Genomic DNA, 17,491 nt, shown 5'->3' on the forward strand with positions numbered 1-17,491 from the left:
ACTGGTGGTACTGGGCTGGAGCGGGGAGGTGGCGCCGGAAATACCGGACCGTGCAGGCGTACTGGCTCCCTTGAGCACTGAGCCTGCCCAACCTTACCTGGTTGTATGCTCCCCGTAGCCCGACCAGTGCGGGGAGGTGGAATAACCCGCACCGGGCTATGTAGGCGAACCGGGGACACCATGCGTAAGGCTGGTGCCATGTAAGCCGGCCCGAGGAGACGCACTGGTGGCCAGATATGTAGAGCCGGCTTCATGGCACTTGGCTCAATGCTCAATCTGGCCCGGCCGATACGAGGAGCTGGTATGTACCGCACCGGGCTAAGCACACGTACAGGAGACACCATGCGCTCTACTGCGTAACACGGTGTCTGCCCGTACTCTCGCTCTCCACGGTAAGTACAGGGAGTAGGCGCAGGTCTCCTACCTGACTTCGCCACTCTCCCTTTTAGCCCCCCCCCAAGAAATTTTTGGGGTTTACTCACAGGCTTCCAGCCACGTCTCCTTGCTGCCTCCTCATACCACCGCTCCTGGGCTTTAGCTGCCTCCCTCTCTTCCCGAGCGCGGCGATTCTCTCCTGTCTGAGCCCAGGGTCCTTTTCCAGCCAATATTTCCTCCCAAGTCCACGAGTCCTGGTTTTTAGGTCGCTGCTGTTGGTTCCTCTCACGCTGCTTGCTCCATGGTTGGTGGGTAGTTCTGTCACGATCGTCTTCGTGAGAGAGAGTGGACCAAGGCGCAGCGTGTGCAAAATACATCTCTTTTATTTTAGAGAAGGAAAAAACACGTAACGAACACAATTACAAAACGAAACAAAACAACAAACGATCGTGAAGCTAAAGACGTAAGTGCAAACCCAAGCTACAAACGTACAACATAGACACTACAAAACACATACATTCCCCATGTCACACCCTGACCTAACTAAAAAACATAAAGAAAACAAAAAATACTAAGGCCAGGGCGTGACAGTCACTAACAACCCTTAGTAGTGGTATATTGGCCATATGCCATACCCCCTCGTGCATTATTGCTTAATTATAGCAGTCAAACAAGTAAAAATTTCCATTGATGAAAAGTTTTCTGGCGAGTTCAAGGGCAATTACTATTTTCTCTTGCGACATATTTAAATTAGTTTATTATGTAGTTCAGAGTTCGCAAGAATTTATTATTTTGATGAAAACCGCATTTTGCTTCGAATGTGGTTACAAGTTACGTCGATATTCCTTCTTAATTGGCTCGATAACATTATGGAAAAATTGTTTATTGTATAAATGTGGTAACTCCTTTCTTGCTGTGGGAAAACAAAATTGGGCTAGTTTTCAGGGCTTTTGGGTGGGTTTTGAGTGGTCATTGTACTGAAAATGCTATCTAGACCTGGCAACCATGAGCGCATTTGTTGTTCCTCAACCACAAGACACTTGTGTTCAGTCTGAGTGGTCAATGTAGCTCATGCAACAATGTTGATGAAAACGATGCTGTTTTCACTTTGCTTCTTAATATAAATCCACTAGCGTTCTATAATTGAACTATTAGTTTGTGTTTCTTACATTTGCAAACAGCTAGTTTGTATTTTCATTGCAAATTGGGCCTAAATCTTGTTAGCCGCTTATTGTTAGATGCTAATGCTAATCGCTAGCTAGCTAATACATGTACGGAGTCAGAGCAAACGTAATTAGCTATACAGCCTGATAATAACAGTGATGGTGTACACTTATATCAGCATGTTTGTGCAACACTATCTTCTAAATCAAAGAAGATTACACAAAGCAAGAATATGTTAGCTACATAAAGTAGCTAAGAGAAAACATTCAATGTAGCCAAAGAATAGAGGGTTGCCTAGGAAACACTTATCAACACTTTGGTTCCTACCCTGTCACAATAACTCCTCCCTGGATTTTTCATTCGTTGTCATGTCAAACACCCCTGTTTTCAAAGTGCCCACTATTATATTCTGACTATAGAATTAGAATAATCATTCTATTGCTATGATTCCATCAGTTCACCCAAGTGTCAAATCACAATTGCAACATTTGGTTAAAAATAAGACCTATATTGTTTGCCCATATCGTGCAGCCCTACGTGATGGAAATGCTGAATTTATTTTTGCATGTGGGAGGTTAGGGGAAGCTTCCTGAGGTACCCACTTTGGATGCAGAGGGTGTATACGTAGCCCCTTTTTAAGCTCAAGGAATTGAATTAGATTTCGGTGGAGTTATACAGAGTGCAGCTCTTTTTCTATCCTCCCTCTCTCTCTCTCTTTTTCTCTCTATTTATCAATCAGACCTGCTTCATTTTCAGCAGAGGCCCCTTTGGCTTTGACTGGCGTCTGAGATGATTGGATATGAAACACAAATAGTAGTTCATACGTCAAGGTGCAACACGCACGCAGACGCGGATACACACACACACACACCAACACACACACACACACACGTACAACAGTGATGTTCTTGTTTCAATTCTGTCTTTCCTGCTGTCACCATTAAAGTTTCCTTTTCCTTTTTGACATTGTCTTAACAGTGCTGTTAGTACTGGTACACTGACAAGGAGATTTCAGAGGTACAGCCAATGCACCCATCCCTTGAAACAACACAATTCCTAGTCTGTCTGCCAGTTGATGACTTGTGCATGTTAATCCCTGAAGTGTACTATGTAAACGTTAGATATAACTGTATAATGTGTTTGAATGCACAGCGACATGCCCATGTAAAGTTGTACACTATATATACAAAAGTATGTGGACACCTCTTCAAATTAGTGGTTTCGGCTATTTCAGCCATACCCGTTGCTGACAGGTGTATAAAATTGAACACACAGCCATGCAATCTCCATAGACGAACATTGGCAGTAGAATGGCCTTATTGAAGAGCTCTGTGACTTTCAACGTGGCACCGTCTTAGGATGCCACCTTTCCAACAAGTCAGTTCGTCAAATTTCTGCCCTGCTAGAGCTGCCCCGGTCAAGTGTAAGTGATGTTATTGTGAAGTGAAAACGTTTTGGAGCAACAACGGCTCAGCCGTGAAGTGGTAGGCCACACAAGCTCACAGAACGGGACCGCCGAGTGCTGAAGCGTGTAGTGCGTAAAAGTCGCCTGTCCTCGGTTGCAACACTCACTACCAAGTTCCAAACTGCCTCTGGAAGCAACATGGGCACAAGAACAGTTCGTCAGGAGCTTAATGAAATGGGGTTCCATGGCCGAGCATCCGCACGCACACATCCCCATGCGCAATGCCTAGCGTTGGCTGGAGTAGTGTAAAGCTCGCCGCCATTAGATTCTGGATCAGTGGAAACGCGTTCTCTGGAGTGATGAATCACGATTCACCATCTGGCAGTCCGACAGTCGAATCTGGGTTTGGCGGATGCCAGGAGAACGCTATCTGCCTGAATACACAGTGCCAACTGTAAAGTTTGGTAGAGGAGGAATAATGTTCTGGGGCTGTTCATCATGGTTCAGGTTAGGCCACTTAGTTCCAGTGAAGGGAAATCTTAACACTAGAGCATACAATGACATTCTAGATGATTCTGTGCTTCCAACTTTGTGGCCCTGTTTCAGCATGACAATGTCCCCGTGCACAAAGCGACGTCCATACCGAAATGGTTTGTCGAGATCGGTGTGGAAGAACTTGACTGGCCTGCACAGAGCCCTGACCTCAACCCCATCAAACACCTTTGGGATGAATTGGAACACCGACTGCGAGCCAGGCCTAATCGCCTAACATCAGTGCCCAACCTCACTAATGCTCTCGTGGCTGAATGGAAGCAAATACCCGCAGCAAGGTTACAACATCTAGTGGAAAGCCTTTCCAGAAGAGTGGAGGCTGTTATAGCAGCAAATGGGGGTTCGATGAGCAGGTGTCCACATACTTTTGGTCATGTAGTGTATGTGTGTTCATATGAGAGTGCTTGTGTGTGGTGCATGCCTGTATGTAAATGAGTGTTAGCTGTTAGCTGTTAGCGGCCATCGGACATGCTTGTTCATAGGGGTCACCTGGAGACAGGTCAGAGATCAATCCCTCAGGGGGTCTGGGTTTGATTGAAAATGGCACTCATTAGCTCATCAGTGCTGCATCTATGGTGCCCTCTCCGTCTCACCAGAACATTGTTCACTGAAGAACGGTGGCCAGGGCCACAACGAGATAATTACTCGTCATATTTAAGGTAATTAAGGAAGCAGAGGTTGGCTGCATATTTAGGACCTACTTTGTCAATATTATGTGGAAAGAAGGAGGAAGAAATCCCGAGGCAGAATTTGCAGCAGCTCTGTGACAGGCTTCACTAATCCTTTTGGACTTCAATCGGTCTTTCCATGTCTGAGAGTGGTGTGCTGCCACACAGCACCTCAAATTAAACCCCAACATGTTTGTGTCTTAATCATTGCGGTAGCGATGACTGTGAAGGTTGAATTAGAAAGAGGTTCAATTACCCTTACAGCTCTCTGTGGTTTGAAACAACAGTAGTTCCTCCAATAGTCTGGCCTGAGCTCGTAGTAAAAAGGATATTCATTACTAGTGCAGAGTGAAGCTGTGGACAGCCAGACACATGTGGTGTTCAGGTTCAGGTGGAGCTGTATTTCTCATGACTAGTCTGAGGAACCACTGGTACAGCAAAGACTCAACGATGTCTGCTGTGTTCAATTGAAATATCTCTCTCTCTCTCGCTCGCTCTCTCGCTCTCTCTCTTGCTCTCTCTCTTGCTCTCTCTCGCTCTCTCTCGCCTCTCTCTCTCTCTCTCTGCAGGGCAGTGGTTGGGCACAGAGAGCCGATGCCTGACGACAGTAGAGACAACATCACTATTTTCACCCGGATCCTGGACAGACTGCTGGATGGCTACGACAACCGGCTTCGCCCCGGACTAGGAGGTAGGCTAGTTTGTTGAGCGAAGACACTGCCCACCTCTACCAGAACCAGACATACTGCTAATAGTGCCTTTTGGGCTCTGCCACACACAATGTGTAGGATTCTCTCTAAGCTGCTGAGTCTGCCATCCACCACTTTAATAAAACTGTCTTTGAAACATACATTATATAGCCATACATTGCTTCAAAGAGATCATCAACTAGCTAGCATATTACCTTTTTGCAATGTCTGTCTGCCTCTACTACCCAAAACTATTAAAGCTAGTTTTAACTTGAAGAATCAATCTGCTAATCATAAAGACCTTCACTAGCTGAATCAGGTGTGTTAGTGCTGGTCTGGGACAAAAGCTTGAACACATGATATGGTGCCCCAGGATCAGGAGTGAAGTACAAATAATATCCATCTAGTTGGAAACAAGCCACTGACCACTGCCTCTACTGAAACATAGAGCACTTGCAAGTCCTCTCCTCCCTTCCTCCTCCCTACCTCCCCGCATTGACAGCCCAGGCTCACCGAGCCAGGAAGCTAGCCGTGGTGTGCAGTGATGGATTTGGAGCTGTGACCCCATGAACAATTGGGTCCCTTGTCAGCTTGACCTCCATTGATCCTTCAGAGCCATACAGTGGTGTCATTAACAGCTCAGTTTCCCTGATCACAGTGAGAGTATGCTACATCTCTTCAGATCTTGAACATATTGCTTTTAGGATCAGTGAAATTATTGATCCTCCTCACAAGGAGATGGTTATTGCCAAAAGAATGCCACAAAGACCCTATTAAAAACAGCAGCTTCTTGACACTTGGCTTGCAAGCCCTGTCTTCAGATCTCAGATGTCCAGCAGAGCTCTGATTTCCTGCCCACTGGGGACGGCCCTGCCCTGTCTTGGCGGAAGAAGTGCTAATGCTACATCATCTAATGCTAATGCTACATCAGCTAATTATAATGCTACATCAGCTAATGCTAACGCTACATCATCTAATGCTACATCATCATTAGGGTGGTGATAAGACCGTGTACTAATGATTTTACATTTATTGTGGATTTTTTCAAAATGGAGCTTATTATAAGTGATTTTGAATTCTCAGTCAGAGGTCTATGAGAGTGTGAACATGATGATGTTTTAAGCTGACAGTGGTGAGCACCCTGGCTCTATTCCACCCCCACTAGGATGTATGATAAATCTGTCACCACACTAGCTCTGCCACCTATGCACTTTCCATGAGTCTCCGACCTCCCAGAGAGAAATTTCAGGTGCCCTCCAAATGTGTTGGACGTATTCTGTATTCCAAAGCCCTCGGCATGTGCATTTTGATTAATGGCCAATATCATGTTGCCAAGGTAACTCTAGATTCCATAGCGGCATGTTCTGGAAGCATTCCATCGGGTTCACTCCGTCTCAGAGCAACAACTGGCAGACAGCCACTCACAGCCTTACATCAAAGCCCCTCGTTCGTTTACATCCTGAAATCAACAAAATGAAAGTTAAGGCCTGGCCGTGAGGCTCTAATTGGAAACCTTATAAGTAAAAGGTGATTCCCACCACTTCCGTCATCGCATTTAGGATGACTCATGTGCAGCAGACTTTTGGCAGTCTCTCTCAGTGTTTCATCTCCAGTCCTTAACTCTATTCTGAAACTGCACATTTCACCCAATTACACAGGAAATGTTGTTTACCCAGACTGTGCAGATAGGAAGCGCTCCCAGTTAAAGGATTATACACAATAGAGTGCATTAGGATAATGCACAGTGAATAGCATCATCTGACACCAATACAAACAAGTCCCTGTGAACAGGCCTAAATATGATTTTAATGTGGTCCTGCCAACCCTCATTATTCCTGTGATTTCTCATCTCAGTTTGTGACCGTGATAATGATGCAAACACTCTCCCTAAAAACAACCTCTATCAAAGTCTCGCTACCTCCATAGGTTCAGCCTTGTTTGGTTGAGTGGTGAGACATCAAACATTCATGTTTTTGACTCTGTCATTGGATTTGGTGTTTGGAAAGTGAGCTGACTTTACTAAATTGACATCAACAACCAACCTGAAGTAGACAGAGCAGCAGTACGGCCTGGGGGTCAGGTAAGGACTGGTAACCATCTTAGATGGAGCACACCTCTGTCCCTTAAGGAAGGTACTTAAACGCTACCTCTGTCTTCTCCTCGTGTCCAAGCAGAGAGTGTGACGGAGGTGAGGACTAATATCTACGTGACCAGCTTTGGACCGGTGTCAGACACAGACATGGTGAGTGATATATTACTATACTGTCCGGCGCCCAGATCCTCAGAATGTGACCCCTATAGGACCAGCATGACTTATCAAATAATTCACCCCAAATCTCTTTTTTTGGTGTCATTTATACTATATTTGAGGCAAAACTGTTGTAATTATGTAATACATAGAGAAGGAGTTTTTAAGGTAAGGTCACATTGATTGGACAATCCGTATCTGCTAACTTAATGCTGCAAGCATCTTGCCCTGGGCTGTACTGTATATCAACCATCCTATAGTGAGTGACTGGCTAAACATGACATCATCGGTTATAGGCCATGGATGTGGATGAGGCTGTTATTTTAATTTAATGGAACATTTCTATAATATTTTATTTCAGCTCAAAATACACTGAATAAAAATATAAATGCAACACATAGATTGTTGGTTCCATGTTTCATGAGCTGAAATAAAAGGTTCTAGAAATGTTCTATAGGCACAAAAAGCTTATTTCTCTCAAATGTTGTGCTCAAATTTGTTTACATCCCTGTTAGTGAGCATTTCTCCTTTGCAAAAATAATCCATCCACCTGATTAAAAGCTGATTAAACAGCATGATCATTACACAGGTGCCCCTTTTTCTGGGGACAATAAAAGGCCACTCTAAAATGGGCAGGCATAAGCTATGGACAGTGAACACAATTGCATTTTATCGATGGCAAGTTGAATGCACAGAGATACCGTGACGAGATCCTGAGGCCCATTGTCGTGCCATTCATCCGACGCCATCACCTCATGTTTCAGCATGATAATGGAAAGCCCCATGTCGCAAGGATCTGTACACAATTCCTGGAAGCTGAAAATATCCCAGTTCTTCCATGGCCTGCATTCTCACCAGACATGTCACCCATTGAGCATGTTTGGGATGCTCTGGATTGATGTGTACGACCTCGTGTTCCAGTTCCTGACAATATCCAGCAACTTCGCACAGCCATTGAAGGGGAATGGGACAACAGCCTGATCAACTTTATGTGAAGGAGATCTATCATGCTGCATGAGGCAAATGGTGGTCACACCAGATACTGACTGGTTTTCTGATTCACACCCCTACTTGTTTTTTAATGGCATCTGTGACCAGCAGATGCACATCTGTATTCCCAGTCATGTGAAATCCATAGATTAGGGCCTAATGAATTTATTTCAATTGACTGATTTCCTTATATGAACTATAACTCAGTAACATATTTGAAATTGTTGCATTTTGCGTTTAATATTTTTGTTCAGTATAGAAAGACTCGTGACCCTATACAAATATAAGCAAGGTTTGAAATGATTATGTTTTATTCAAATATTAGATCTGTTTGGGAAGTCAATCTGCAGTCTACAAATAACAAATAACAAATAATTTGTAATTATGTTCCGGCCCCCCAACTTTCCGCTCAAAATAAATCGACTCGCTGCTGAATCTCGTTAATGCTCCCTTTTCCAGAGCCTATTGGTTACCTAACAAGTGGAGAATGGCTTTTTATGCAGATACAGTTCCTGTCAAAAGTTTGGACAAACCTAAGAGAGCGATACAGGAGAGGAGAGAGGGAGGGAGAAATAGAGGAGCGAGCGAGAGAGAGAGATACAATAAAAGATAGAGAGAGAAAAACAGAGAGAGCAGCACATTCACCTCCTCTCCAGCCGTCACCAACGTCAAATCAAATTTTATTTGTCACATGCGCCGAATACAACAGGTGTAGTAGACCTTACAGTGAAATGCTTACTTACAAGCACTTAACCAACAATGTAGTTTTAAGAATAATAAGTGTTAAGTAAAAAATAGATAAGTAAAACATTTAAAATTAAAGTAACAAATAATTAAAGAGCAGCAGTAAAATAACAGTAGCGAGGCTATATACAGGGGGTACCTGTACAGAGACAATGTGTGGGGGCACCGGTTAGTCAAGGTAATTGAGGTAGTATTTACATGTACACTACCGGTCAAAAGTTTTAGAACACCGACTCATTCAAGGGTTTTTCTGTATTTTTACTATTTTCTACATTGTCAAATAATAGTGAAGACATCAAAACTATGAAATAACACACATGGAATCCTGTAGTAACCAAAAAAGTGTTAAACAAATCAAAATATATTTTATATTTGAGATTCTCCAAATAGCCACCCTTTGCCTTGATGTTGGCTGCTTTTCCTTCACTCTGCAATCCAACTCATCCCAAACCATCTCGATTGGGTTGAGTTCTGGTGATTGTGGAGGCGAGGTCATCTGATGCAGCACTCCATCACTCTCCTTCTTGGTCAAATAGCCCTTACACAGCCTGGAGGTGTGTTGGGTCATTGTCCTTTAGAAAAACAAATGATAGTCCCACTAAGCGCAAACCAGATGGGATGGTGTATCGCTGCAGACCATGCTGGTTAAGAGTGCCTTCAATTCTAAATAATTCACCGACAGTGTCACCAGCAAAGCACACTCACACCTCATCCTTCATGCTTCACGGTGGGAACCACACATGCAGAGACCATCCTTTCACCTACTCTGTGTCTCACAAAGACACGGCGGTTAGAACCAAAAATCGCGAATTTGGACTCCAGACCAAAGGACAGATTTCCACTGGTCGAATGTCCATTGCTCATGTTTCTTGGCCCAAGCAAGTCTCTTCTTATTATTGGCGTCCTTTAGTAGGGGTTTCTTTGCAGCAAATCGACCACGAAGGTATGATTCATGCAGTCTCCTCTGAACAGTTGATGTTGAGATGTGTCTGTTACTTGAACTATGTGAAATATGTGTTTGGGCTGCAATTTCTGAGGCTGGTAACTTTAATGAACTTATTCTCTGCAGCAGAGGTAACTCTGGGTCTTCCTTTCCTGTGGCGGTCCTCATGAGAGCCAGTTTCATCATAGCGCTTGATATTTTTGCGACTGCACTTGAAGAAACTTCTTGAAATGTTCCGTATTGACTGACCTTCATGTCTTAAAGTAATGATGGACTGTTGTTTCTCTTTGCTTATTTGAGCTGTTCTTGCCATAATATGGACTTGGTCTTTTACCAAATAGGGCAATCTTCTGTATACCAACCCAACCTTGTCACAACACAACTGATTGGCTCAAACGCATTAAGAAGGAAAGAAATTCCACAAATTCACTTTTAACAAGGCACACCTGTTAATTAAATTAAATGCATTCCAGATGACTACCTCATTATGCTGGTTGAGAGAATGCCATTACTGTGCAAAGCTGTCATCAAGGCAGAGGGTGTCTACTTTGAAGAATCTCAAATATAAAATATATTTGGATTTGTTTAACACTTTTTTGGTTACAACATGATACCATGAGTCTTATGTCATGGTTTTGACCTCTTCACTATTAGAAAACAGTAAAAATAAAGAAAAACCCTTGAATGAGTTGTTGTGTCCAAACATTTGACTGGTACTGTACATATGTAATATCTTAATTTGAGCCAGTTTGCTACAGCAGGAAAATAATCCTGCAGCATCAAAAAATGTAAGTTATTATGTGGATTATAATTAATGGACACATTTTGTAGGGGTTGATACATTTTTTGTAAGGGAGATACAAAATGGAAATTACAAACTTCAGAAGCCTTTTTAAACCTAAATACACACATTTAAAATGTCCTGCATTGCTGGAAAGTTCTCCTGCAACTGAGTGATCAAATTAAGATCCTACACCTGTACATATTCAGATATCCCTTTCCCATTCAGTGACACAACAATTCAGCTGCTTAGAATTGGAATGGGTTCATTTTAGAGATCAGGAAATTGGTTATGGGGCGGGCCTGGAGGAATCGCATGCCTCTTAATCACACACACAATTGGGTTTGGCATGTAAGATGAATCACCCAAGCCATGCAGCGGCTCTGCTCATTCTGCACAGGCAGGCCCTCATCTACTAATAGTGAGAAGAAATCAGAGTGCAATCGGCTACATAATATGGAGCGTAAACCGTAGTTGAATTACAAAGCAACAATTAGTTAGGTTAACATTATCATAATCATCCTTTGAGTATCAAAAGAATTTTGCGAGTTTCAAGAAATTATATAATTTTTAATTAGCAAAAAGTTGTACCGTTTAATGCCTGGGAAAACAGATCTAATTAACATCATATGACATTATTTTCCTTTTTCTTAGAGGACAACCTATACCCAGGGCAGCTCACAACTTGGTTTCTCACACATCGTGGTCCAATTACCCATCTGTGTGCCACCCCCAGCCAGTCTTAGGAATCCCCCCCCCCCCCACCTCCCTACCCCCCGCTCCTACCCTCAGGGCCAGTTCTCCTGCGTCCTCACTGGGTCCAATATGCCATTGAGTGTCTGCTCCACCATCACGACAGACGACGAGTAAGAGCTAAAGTCAGGAAGATATTTTGTGCAAAACTCAAATATCAGGCCGATTTAACAAGAACTTGCAAATCCCAGTAAAAGTGTAGAATGCTTACAGCAATTCTGATCCTTTGCCCAATTATTGGCAAAAGATCTGATCTGATTGGTCAAAAGACCAATTATTGGCAAAAGATCAGAATTAGCCTGCCTGTGTAAATGCAGCTTATGTTGTCTACCGATTACTTTACATGCTTTCAGGCCAATCCCTTAAATGTGGGTGACGTCACAAAGGAGATGATTGTGGACTACAGGAAAAGGAGGACCGAGCACGCCCCCATTTTCATCGATGGGGCTGTAGTGGAGCAGGTTGAGAGCATCAAGTTCCTTGGTGTCCACATCACCAACAAACTATCATGGTCCAAACACACCAAGACAGTTGTGAAGAGGGCACGACAAAGCCTATTCCCCCTCAGGAGACTGAAAAGATTTTGCATGGGTCCTCAGATCCTCAAACATTTCTACAGCTGCACCATCGAGAGCATCCTGACTGGTTGCATCACTACCTGGTATGGCAACTGCTTGGCCTCAGACCACAAGGCACTACAGAAGGTAGTGCGTACGGCCCAGTACATCGCTGGGGCCAAGCTTCCTGCCACCCAGGAACTCTATACCAGGCGGTGTCAGATGAAGGCCCTAAAAATTGTCAAAGACTCCAGCCACCCTAGTCATAGACTGTTCTCTCTGCTATCACACAGCAAGCGGTACCGGAATGCCAAGTCTAGGTCCAATTTCTTCTTAACAGCTTCTACCCCCAAGCTATAAGACTACTGAACAGCTAATAAATGGCTAACCAGACTATTTACACCCCCCCCCCCCCCCCCCCCCCCCTCTTTTACGCTGCTGCTACTTACTTTATGTGTATTATCTATGCATAGTCACTAACTCTACCTACACTACTGGTCAAAAGTTGTAGAGCTTCTACTCATTCAAGGGTTTTTCTTAATTCTTTATTTTAACTATTTTCTACATTGTAGAATAACAGTGAAGACATCAACACTATGAAATAACACATATGGAATCATGTAGTAACCAAAAAAGTGTCAAACAAATCAAAATATATTTTATATTTGAGATTCTTCAAAGTAGCCACCCTTTGCCTTGATGAAAGCTTTGCACACTGTTGGCATTCTCTCAACCAGCTTAATGAGGTAGTCACCTGGAATGCATTTAAATTAATTAACAGGTGTGCCTTCTTAAAAGTTAATTTGTGGAATTTCTTTCCTTCTTAATGCGTTTGAGCCAATCAGTTGTGTTGTGACAAGGTAGGGGGGTATACAGAAAATAGCCCTATTTGGTAAAAGACCAAGTCCATATTATGGCAAGGACAGCTCAAATAAGCAAAGAGAAACAACAGTCCATCATTACTTTAAGACATGAAGGTCAGTCAATACGGAACATTTCAAGAACTTCTTTCTTCAAGTGCAGTCGCAAAAACCATCAAGCGCTATGATGAAACTGGCTCTTATGAGGACCGCCACAGGAATGGGAGACCCAGAGTTACCTTTGCTGCAGAGGATAAGTTCATTAGAGTTACCAAACTCAGAAATTGCAGGCCAAATAAATGCTTCACATAGTTCAAGTAACAGACACATCTCAACATCAACTGTTCAGAGGAGACTGTGAATCAGGCTTCATGGTCAAATTGCTGCAAAGAAACCACTACTAAAGGACACCAAAAGAAGAAGAGATTTGCTTGGGCCAAGAAACATGAGCAATGGCCATTAGACTGATGGAAATTTGTCCTTTGGTCTGGAGTCCAAATTGTAGATTTTTGGTTCCAACCGCCGTGTCTTTGTGAGACGCGGTGTGGGTGAATGGATGATCTCCGCATGCGTATTTCTCACCGTAAAGCATGGAGGAGGAGGAGGTGTTATGGTGTGGGGGTGCTTTGCTGTTGACACTGTCAGTGATTTATTTAGAATTCAAGGCACACTTAACCAGCATGGCTGACACAGCATTCTGCAGAGATACGCCACCCCATCTGTTTTGTGCTTAGTGGGACTATCATTAGTTTTTCAACAGGACATTGACCCAACACATCTCCAGGCTGTGTAAGAGCTATTTGACGAAGAAGGAGAGTGATGTAGTGCTGCATCAGATGACCTGGCCTCCACAATCTCCCTAACCTCAACCAAATTTAGATGGTTTGGGATAAGTCGGACCGCAGAGTGAAGGAAAAACAGCCAACAAGTGCTCAGCATTTGTGGGAACTCCTTCAAGACTGTTGGAAAAGCATTCCAGGTGAAGCTGGTTGAGAGAAGGCCAATATTGTGAAAAGCTGCCATCAAGGCAATGTGCTGCTCTCTGTCTTTCTCCCTCTATCCTTTATTGTATCTTTCTCTCTCTCTCGCTCACTTCTCTATTTCTCTCTCCCTTTTTTCTCTCCTGTATCCCTTTCTCTCTCCTGTATCCCTCCTATCCTGTTTCCCTCTCTCTCCTCTCTCCTCCTCTCCTGTTTCCCTCTCTCTCATCCCTCCTCCCTCTCTCCTCTCATGTATCCCTCTCTCTCCTCTCCTCTCCTGTTTGAATGTTTCCTTCTCTCTTTCCTCTCTCCTTCCTCTCACCTGTTTCCCTCTCTCTTTCTCCTCCCTCTCTCCTCCCCTGTATCCACCTCTCTCTGTCTCCTCCCTCTCTGCTCCCCTGTATCTGTCTGTGTCTCTGGAGGTTCGCGTAGCTCCGTCTAATTTGTTCCTGCGTCTGCGCTGTCATGGTGTATGCTCATGTTCTCTGGTGGGCTGGGGTTGACAGGCCTGGTGTAATGAAATTGAGGGCAGTCTAATCTGCCCCAGGTACTGTGTAGAACACTGCTTGACGAAGATGGCAGAGCTTGTCTGGGGGGCTGTCTTGATCCCAACAAGCTCTGCTCTCATTTTACAATCTACTGTGCTGAAAAACTCTCGACACCTGTGGTATCAACACGCTAGGTAGTACTACACTGGCACAGAACAAAGCTTTTAAAAGAGCCTTTTTCCAAGCGTTATCATTTTCACTCCCCTGGAGTTATTTTTGCTTGATTATATAGCATCCATCTATACAAGCTAACAGTTTAGTGTTTTATTGAAACAGGTCCCTTCCTGATCCAGATGGAGTATAGTAGGTGGATGCTGGGCTCTACTATGCTCTGCTCTAGTCTTCCATGCATTTTGCCTGGCAGAGAGTTGGCATATTTAGGTTTATTATCAAGAAGTACAAACCTCTCGCCTTCCCTCTGTGGCCTATTTGGCTAGACCAGTAAAGTACTCTCTCTCTCTCTATGGTTAACTCTTATTTCTTCTGCTGTAATTGGTCCCTATTTCAGCTACCAAATTATATTTTCTGTTACAAGGGAAGAAAAATAACATTTGGATCCAAAATCCTGGGAAGGAACCCTATACAGTAAATGTTCCTCCAAACGAATAAATTAGGTGGAGTTATTTTTCCTGTTGGTGTTTGAGGGTGAATGCTAGGATCCTGTATCCATCATCGTGCCCTTGCTCAAGGGGACGCACGCCAAATAAGTCCTCTTGCAGGAAAATAAGAAACAAAGGTGGGTTGTAGGGAGGTTAACTGAGAATTAAAATAGTTGAGTCTCCAGTAAAATGAAAAGTGTCCTTCACGGAAACTCATTGAATGCACTCTGGTAACAATATAATGTGCTCTCACAATAGTACTCCATCTTCTCTCCCACCAAACCGGTCTTCATTTCGCTCTTTGTCACAATATGATCAACTCATATTCAGGGAGGGAATAAGTGTTAAGACAATTTGCATCCTTAATAGGCCGCATCCATGAGAGTCTGTATTGTGTTGCTATAGTTACAAGTCATTAAGCCAACTCTCTTAAATCCATGCTGTGTGATTGCAATGCAACTTCAGCTCAGCAAGTATCCCTCATAAAAAAATTTGATGCAGTCTTAGAATAGTTTACTGCTGTTGCTCAGTCATGTATCTATAATGATTATTTTTGTTTTTACAAACAATATTAAATATTCCAGATATTAAGAGATATCAGTACAGTTTAACACATCATACATGCATTCCATATTTTCATCCAAAGGTCATTCTGAAGATTAGACTTAACAGATCGAGCCAATTAGAATGCATCAGGGCGAACACCCTAAATGTTTCCAAAGAAAGTAATGGCCTGTGGCAGGAGAGGATGTAATCATCTGGTCTGTTCATAAACACCACAGCTCCATGATTACGGCACAGCAATACCAATGTTCCCAGTTTCCTCACACTGCTCCCTAAGGGCCGCTTTCACCATGTCACATAATTGAGATGGTAGGAAAACGTGAGAGGTGAAGTGGACTCTTAGGAAACACTAAATGCTCCAATGAGTGGCTTATAGGGAAAACATGCAACATCTACACCAGAGTTCCCCAAAGGGCGGCCAACGGGCTGAATTTGGCTCGCGGGTGTTTTTATTTGGCTCCACAAGTTTTCTAAGCAAACGTTTTTTACATGAAAGACTGTAAAAACACCAGGTAATCAGCTCCAAGTCATTTTAGTTTTGGAAATATGTTCCAAAGTACTCCCACGCATAATAGAAAGAATGTGATTGTATACAAATGTAAGCAAGGTTTGAAATTATTATGTTTTAGTGAAATGTTTTATCTGTTTTTGGCTTCTTGCAGCCAATCTGCAGTCTACAAATGATTTGTAATTGTCTTCTGGTCCCCCGACCCTCCACTCAAGAAGAAAAACGTCCCGCGGCTGAGTCTAGTTGATGATCCCTGATCTACAATATCTAATGTAAAAAGTATCAGAACATCTCTCAGATGTGCACATGCTTGTCATGATCACAGTGTTTACCTAACTGTGTCTGATCTACGGTAGTAATTTGAGAACATAATGTGATTCATTGTGCCCTGTGTGTCGTCTTTATGCAATTATCCATATTCAATTATGCATGAGGAAAAGTGCTTTTCATGCGGTGCTAAACAAGCTACAGTAGTAAGCATGATGTCTATTAGGGCACAACTGTGATCTTGATCAGTTCCTTGTCTGCTGATCGATACACCACAGGAAATGATTGTGTCATTCTCATTTCCAATCAAATAGTGTTATTGATCTGAGATGGGTACTACGTCTACGTGCAAATTATATGGTTGTTGATGTCAATGAAAACGTAATGAGGAAATGTTTAGCTGTCCAAATCATCTATCTAGCGCCCTGTTCAATACTGCATAGTATCCACACAGTTTGTATGGAAATGCTGCTGCCTGAACTCTGATTCTCTTGGAACAAATCAGACTGACGTGGTGGCCTGAAACAATCTGCTGCCAAAATCTGTTTCTGCCTCAGAGACAAATATGGAGGATCTGTTGGAACCCCAGAGATAATGTGTGATTGACAGCACATCACACATGCACAGGTCAGTCCCAGCAGGGGAGAACGAGAGAGGAAGTCAGGGAGAAAGAGATTGGACTGGAAAATGATTGAGAGTGGGAGAAAGAGAGGAATAATGACTAGCTCTTAATTAATGCGTACATGGGCAAGAAGTCTCCAGCTCATCATTACCGAGCTCAGGGAGAGAGTTGGTCTCAGGGGCGGACTGAAACCAGAAATCGGCCATGGCATTTCTTAGCAAGGAGTTACAGTCAGTGTCAAGGGGTGTACTAGAGGCGAAGTCAGGTGCAGGAGAGCAGAGTAATGTTAACAGGCGCACTTTTATTTTCGTTCCAAAAACGAGAGCACTACATAAATCAAACGCGCTCAAAACACGGAACATAACAAAAGTAAAGCGCGTAATAAAACACCACAATAACATGAAACAATTACACACAAATACATGGGAAACAGAGGGTTAAATACAAGTAGATTGATTGGGAAAATGAAAACCAGGTGTGTATGGAACAAGACAAGACAAATGGACATATGAAAAATGGAGCGGCGATGGCTAGAAAGCCGGTGACGTTGATTGCCGAACGCCGCCTGAACAAAGAGAGGTGCCGACTTCAGCAGAAGTCGTGACAGTACCCCCCCCTTGACGCACGGCTCCAGCGGCGCGTCGACACCGGCCTCGAGGACGACCCGGAGGACG

The 17,491-nt window shown here is 43.4% G+C and overlaps 1 protein-coding gene across 1 annotated transcript in view; it reads left to right on the forward strand.

The window, feature by feature from the left end:
* The window catches only part of LOC120021034 (gamma-aminobutyric acid receptor subunit alpha-2-like), a 151,299-nt gene that overhangs the window by 59,194 nt on the left and 74,614 nt on the right, over positions 1–17,491 (forward strand). Inside the window, exons 2-3 of the mRNA XM_038964688.1 lie at positions 4,734–4,855; positions 7,028–7,095. Of these exons, the coding sequence (XP_038820616.1) occupies positions 4,734–4,855; positions 7,028–7,095 (190 nt within the window). The remainder of the gene's footprint in view (positions 1–4,733; positions 4,856–7,027; positions 7,096–17,491) is intronic.

Source organism: Salvelinus namaycush, chromosome 26, assembly GCF_016432855.1.
Source record: "Salvelinus namaycush isolate Seneca chromosome 26, SaNama_1.0, whole genome shotgun sequence".
In the NCBI taxonomy this organism is placed as follows: Eukaryota; Metazoa; Chordata; class Actinopteri; order Salmoniformes; family Salmonidae; genus Salvelinus; species Salvelinus namaycush.